The following is a 6,717-nucleotide window of genomic DNA, read 5'->3' as shown; positions in this document are numbered from 1 at the left end:
ATACATCTGTATACATATAAATTTTTCAAATATATTTATATGTCCCTGGGTGGTGCAAATAGTTAAGTATTTGGTTACTAACAGAAGGGTTGGTGGTTCAAATCCACCCAGAGGCATCTCGGAAGAAAGGCCTGATGATCTACTTGCAAAAGGTCGTGCTGTTGTTGTTGTTAGTTGCCATCAAGCTGATTCTGCCTCATGAAGGCCCTATGTGTTACAGAGCAGAACTGCTCCATAGGGTTTTGTTGGCTATAATCTTAACAGAAATGGATTGCCAGGCCTTTTCTTCTGCAGTACCACTGGGTGAGTTCAAACCACCATAGCCATTGAAAATCCTATAGAGTGCCATTCTACTCTGAAACACATGGGGTCACCATAAATTGAAATCAATTCGACAGCAACAGGTATATAGATATATATGAAGCAATATAGATATTTTTAAAGGCCCTTTAGGAGGCAGAGATGGACAAAGAACTTTTAAGGACCAAGAACTGTTAAGGACAAAGAATGCCTAATAGTTAATATTAAGTTGTTTACTGTGTTGTAACTCTCTTCCATAACACCATTTATTCACTAAAGCCAGGTAAGCACACACACATATCCCAAGACACAGAAACCTTTCCTTGGCAGGACAGCCCATCCTCAGCAGCTGTGACTGGATCCCCGGGTACCGGGACTAGAGGGAATAACTTAATTCTAATGACCACTGGATGGTAGACCAAAGTTCCAGGTAAACCTCCAGCCCTCATTAAGCCAGGGGCTGCAGTGGGCCTGAAGGCGGGCGTTCCAGCACAAGGATCTAGCTGGGATGACTTTCAAAATATTTAATAACCATTAAAAAAAAAAAGTTTTTTGTTTTTTTTTTTTATGGCACAGGTCCCTGGCCAATCAGAACAGACGCCCACCAATCAGAACCGTGGCCAGACACTGTAACCTGCATGCAGGGGACCCTGATCCCTCCATACAGCTGGGGGAAGTGGTCAAAGACAAAGGGTGGGAATTCAGTGGCAGGGCTGACCTTGAGAGGTAGACAGGAGCCACACCTGCCAGCGTGACCTGCTGCTTTCCTACGTGCAAAGGACTGTGCATTTCAACCTGAGACCTCAGGGGTCCTGCAGGGCATAAGCTCGATTTGTCTTTGTGCCTGAGGCAATCACCAATTATGTGTGCTGTGAGGCAAGCTGGCCTCCCGCCAGAGGGGAAAGAGAGGGATTTATAAAATCTCTCTCTGATCTAACTTGTTAGAGAAGCTGAAGGGCACCCATCCAGGAGGTAGCATTGTGAAGAGATAAAGGAAACCAAAAACCAAACCCATTGCCATTGAGTCCATTTCGACTCATGGCGACCCCATGTGTTGCAGAGTAGAACTGCTCCCAGGGTTTTCTTGGCTCTAATTTTTACGGAAGCAGAATGCCAGGCCTTTCTTGCAAGGCACTGCTGGGTAGGTTCGAGCCACCAACCTTTAGGTTACTAAAGATCCTAGTCGAGGGCAAATTGTTTGTGCCGCCCAGGGACCATGACATAAAGAAGGTAAGATTTAAATCCTTACCATCTGTGAGGCCTTAGACTAGCGCCTGGGCTTAGTCCCCTCATCTGGACAATGAGAATCACCGCAGCACCTACTGGCAGGGTCATCTTGATGATGAAATGAGCTAACGATACAAACAAAGCCCTTAGGGCAGAGCTTGATGCAGAGATGGCCTCCCAAGATGGCAGAATGAACCAGGAATTACGGCAGAAACAGGAGGTCAGGAGTGAAGGTGAAATGCAAAAGTGACATGAAGTTGGCAGTTTGAAGCCTGACCTGAAGGAAGGCTATTTCTCTGATTTCCCTTCAGTTGCCCAGGATACCCAAAGCTGGTATAAATCAAGGACGCTGGGTGAGATGCAAGGCCATTCCGATGGGAATCTGTGTTGGCAGGTTCTCATCCAGCACCCCTCCAAGCAGCTGGACCAGCCCAGCTCAATGGGGGGCCAGCTGGTGTTGTTTGTAACGAAATAAATGATCCGTGCTTGGGAAAAAACACTAGTTGCCACTTCCCCACCAGGATGAAAAAGAGCCAAATCAGGCCCTGAATAGCACTTACAAGACCCTGCCTTTCGTACTCGATCCCTTTATTTTCTGTAATAACCCCATGTGACATCTGAAAACACACCAGTCTCTACACCTACGGATGCCGCTGTGTAAAACCTGCCCAGCTCTTACAGAACACTACACGTTTTTTGGAAACTCAAGCAGGCTTTTCTTCTCATCTCCAGATGAGACGTCAGCCACGATGTGTGACTTGGAAGAGAACGCAGGACTTCCTGGTGGCAGGAAAGAAGCACCCAGGATATCTGAGGAGCCACCCGAGGAATATCATGCCAAGTGGCTTTATTGCTGCCTTCGAGAACGTGGGACACCTGGGAGGTAGCAGAGCATCACTGCTGGCCACCTGTCTGAGCTCTGACCTCCTGAGCCTAAGGCCACAGGCATCCTGGGGATTTCCAGAAGTGACTTCACCCCAGCCTCCAAAAGGATGGGGTCAATGGGTTGGGATTGGCTCTGCGGTGGTATAATCAAATGGGTGACTGACTTACACAATCTATCTTTTTATTACTATTATTTCAAACCTCCCAAAGCTCAGAGTAACTTAAAAAAGAAGGGAAAGAGCCACCACCTCCACTCCCCCCCAAAAAAGGGACACTTTGAAAGCTTAACTGATAACTTCACAGGAAATGGAAGGCATCTGGAAAATGTATTTAAAAATTGATTTAACGTTGAGCCATGTTAAATGTTTTAATTTCCCAGCAATGCAATGCCCACCAAAACATCAATTAGTCCCAGCAATCAGGGATATCGGCTATAGCTGAGGGATTCATTTACGTCAGCTCTGCTAAATATCTAAGAAGGAAAAATCCAATGCAGCCCGTAGCTCCAGGGAAGTGAAATCAAGCCAGTGTAGGACCCAGATCTGGCCCTGGCTGAAATGGTGCCTTTTTCCTGCACCCCCTCTCTCAGAAGGGGGGCAGTAACTGCTGTGTAAAGTCTTCACTCTACTGGCAGAAAACTGGCACCCTATTTCCCTCCCCACAGTTTCTGTCTCCAAGCAGGGGAGGGGAAAAGCCTGCAGCAGGGCAGAGACTGGCCCCCTGCTCAGGACACAGGCCAGCTTCAGAACTTGCCAGATCATTTTTAATAATTACTTTTTCCTTGGGGTGCCTTTGAAATATCAGGGCCCCAGGGCCCCCCTGTCCTGTTTGAGGCTCTGGGTCCAGGCAGGGGTCTCCCACAGTCTGGTGGGCCCTCTGTCTTGACAGGCCTTAGCCAGCTGCACAGGGCACCGGAAGGGCGAAATGCTCACACCGCTCACCACAGGGGCTTGGGCATTAGAGCCAGCAGAGGGCAGCCAAGCCAAAGACCCCAGCAGATGGCCACTCCTAAAACAAAACACAAGGCAAGAGTGCCTGTGAGGTCTCAGCAGCCTGCAGAGGGTGGATGCACCATGCCCCACTCCTTGAGTCTCTCTCTGGGACACAGTCTCACTGAACCTTGAGTTCCTTGCCCCTTAAATGAGAATAATAACCCCAATAAGGGGGGTTGTGAGAATTAAGTGAGATAGTGTGAATCAGGAGCCTTGATGGCTCAGTAGTTGAGAGCTACGGCTGCTGAGAGGTCAGCAGTCCGAATCCACCAGCCACTCCTTGGAAATCCTATGGGGCTGTTCTATCTTGTCCTTTAGGGTCTCTATGAGTCAGAATAGACTTGATGGCAATGGGTTTTTGGGTGTGAATGTGAGTACCAGATATGCCTTAGTCATAAGTCACCTGGGGAGCTTGTCAAAAATGCAAATTCCAGGTCCCTCCCCTGGAGATTCTGGGACAGGGCCCAGGACTCTGAATTTTAATCATCAATGCCCCCCACCCACCCCCCAGATAATTCTGGTAATTAAGCTAGTTTAAGAAACAGGAGAATAAATGGCCTGGCCCACAGGAAGGGCTGGCCCAACCTCAGCCCCACTGAGGTCTGTGGGGTACATGGAAGGAGGAGGCATCTAGGATCTTGGCTGGCTGAGAACCTTGCAGAGAACAGCTTTTTAAAGGGCCCTCATCACCTTCTGGCCCTGCTGGTTCAAGGAAAAACTGGTACACCCTCCATGGAAGGGACCTGGCAATATCCATCAAAATCATAGATACACATACCCTCCAAGCCCGGGGTGCCACTTGGAAGTGTTTATCCTACAGACATACTCAAACATATATAAATTACACACAGTTAATTGCTGCAGCATTGTTTGTAACAGCAAAGAAATAGAAATGGAAATGTCCATCTACATAGATCTGGTTAAATATCTGGTTAATATAGCCATAAAACCAACAATGGTACAGCTCCGACGTATGGATAGGGAACCGTCTACAGGGTGTGTTGTCAGGTGAAACTGCAAGATGCAGAGCAAGGTGTAGAACAGGCTCTTGTAAAAGCAGGTAGATCATCTATATTTGGTTTGCTTTCATATGCATAAGATACCTCCCAACAAACACACAAGAAGCTGGAAACATTGGCTGCCCCTGGGCAGTGAGAAGGATGAAATGAATTTGGTACCCAGAGGTTCTGGAATAGATAAGTAAATACCTTATGACAAGCCCAGGGAATTTGCAGTTTTTCAAAAGCTCCCTAGGTGACTTTAAAGGGCAGCCAGAGTTGAGAATTATTTATGTAAGTTTGGTAGGGACTTGGGAATTTTTTCCCTGAGTGAAGAATTCCCAATTCAAAGACCCCGCCCTGAATCCTAGTAATCTTCCCGCCTCAAGCGCGGCAGAGCCAACCTAGGGACAGGGAAGGGGGGTCGGGATGGGGACAGGCAGGGGACAGCTAGGCTTACCTAGGGGAGAACGCGAGGTGGGGGCCCGGGTGGGGCTGGCGCTCAGGGGCGCGTCCAGCCAGGAGCGGGTCTTGGCGCCATCTAGCGCCAGCTGGAGGCTCTGCCGCTGCAGCATGCTGAGCTGCCGGCGCTGGGCGTCGGTCACTGCCGCCGCATTCTCGGGGCCCAAGGAGGCGATCTGCTCTGGCGACAGCTCCTGCAGGAGGGAAAGGGAATGACGTCCTCATAGAGGCCGCGCCCCGGGGGTTCCCGGACCTCGGTCATCCTCCTAGGGCCCACACAATTTTGCCACACCACATACCATTTGTGCTCGGCTAGTATTTTTCCTTATGATCAGTCCATTCTTTCCACTACTAAAATAAACTTATTTTAAATTGGGCAAGTTTTCATGGAAATGTCAAAAATAGAAAATCAGCACACTCATTAAAAATAAAACAACACTTAAATTCTAGCTGCCAGCCAAGTCTGAACTTGAGGCCAGAGCTCTCTTTAATTTAAAAAAAAAAAAAAAAAGAAGAGGGATGTAAAAACTATTACAGGGGTGTTAAAGATATTTCAGCTCCAAACTAAGACTTCCTTCTTGAGGTAATCAGAAGTATTAACCCAAAATCCAAAGCCTTTGCTGTCCAGTCAATTCTGACTCATAGCGACCCTTGAGGACAGAGTAGAACTACCCCATAGGGTTTCCAAGGAGTGGCTGGTAGATTCAAACTGTCAACCTTCTGGTTAGCAGCCAAACGCTTAAACATGTGCCACCAGGGCTCCAGAAGTATTAAAGGAGAGCTAAAAGGGAAGTCATCATTTTCTCACTGTGTGATTTAATGTCATTTAATGCAAGGCAAGGTACCACTCCAGTGCTTCATGTCCCAGCCTGAGGAAACACTGATGTGGAGGGGAAAGCACAGACCTAAAGTCAAAGAGTTGAATCTGACCCCCAGCTCTACCACATACTAGCTGTGTGGCCTTAGACAAGTTACACAGCCTCTCTGGGCTTGTATGGTAGATGCAAAATGGCACAATCTCCTATGCGGATTCTGATCCTTTGGTATGACTGCCTGAACACCATGCTCATAAGACCTACTAGGGCTCAACAGAGGAAAAGTGCAGCAATCCATTGGTTATGTCTGCCCTAGACATGGGAAGTGGGGACACAGCCATGCATACTATGTCTTTGAGAGCTCAGAATGGAGAATTTTCTGAAGTCATGTCCAGCTCAAAGGACTTGGTGAGTAGCTCCAGTGGGACTGGAATGAGATGGGATAGGACTCTGCTTTTGTGCAGGGGCCTCTAAAGCCATCCAGCTTATTTTCTAGGGCCCCAAAGAGTCTGGGAAAGGTGGTTAAGTTCCCACAATTCTTCCTTTTCTCTCATTCAGCCTCTTTTCTCCTGTTCAGGTAGATGCTTTCCTGGGACCATGTCATTCCCCTGCTTAGAGTCCTTCCCTGCCCTGGCCCCGAGGACATAACTCGAACTCCTGAACATGGCCATGAGGCCTTCAAGTTCTCTGCCTGGAACACTGTTCCTCCCTCTCCACCTAGCTAACCTTTCCCTCAAAATTCAACACTACCTCCTCCCCTCTGACCACACACACACACACACACACCATTGGTGTGCCTTTGGCTTACATCTACCATTAATGTGGAATCTGTATTATAAAAATTATCTCTTTTTCAGATGTTGTTGACTCACGACCCACAGGCCAGACTGAATCTATAGACCTACTATGTTTGATGTGCATTGTTTTTAAAAAAATTAATTCAAATTGGTTTGGCTAACATTTAATTATCAGGAGATTTCACGTGAAAATCAAGATTTATGGCTTCTTCAAAGAAATAGAAGATCCAGCAATACTGGG

General features: G+C 47.6%; 1 protein-coding gene across 1 annotated transcript in view; it reads right to left on the bottom strand.

Annotated features, from left to right (window-relative positions):
- Nucleotides 1–921: 921 nt before the first annotated feature.
- Nucleotides 922–6,717, bottom strand: part of OTOA (otoancorin) — an 87,521-nt gene continuing 81,725 nt past the window's right edge. The window contains exons 29-30 of the mRNA XM_023558998.2: nt 4,863–5,058; nt 922–3,420 (exon numbers count right to left, since the gene is read on the bottom strand). Of these exons, the coding sequence (XP_023414766.1) occupies nt 3,350–3,420; nt 4,863–5,058 (267 nt within the window). The 3' untranslated portion in view covers nt 922–3,349. The remainder of the gene's footprint in view (nt 3,421–4,862; nt 5,059–6,717) is intronic.

The sequence above is a fragment of the Loxodonta africana genome, chromosome 12 (assembly GCF_030014295.1).
Source record: "Loxodonta africana isolate mLoxAfr1 chromosome 12, mLoxAfr1.hap2, whole genome shotgun sequence".
NCBI lineage: Eukaryota > Metazoa > Chordata > Mammalia > Proboscidea > Elephantidae > Loxodonta > Loxodonta africana.
This window is presented reverse-complemented; position numbering and strand designations above follow the sequence as displayed.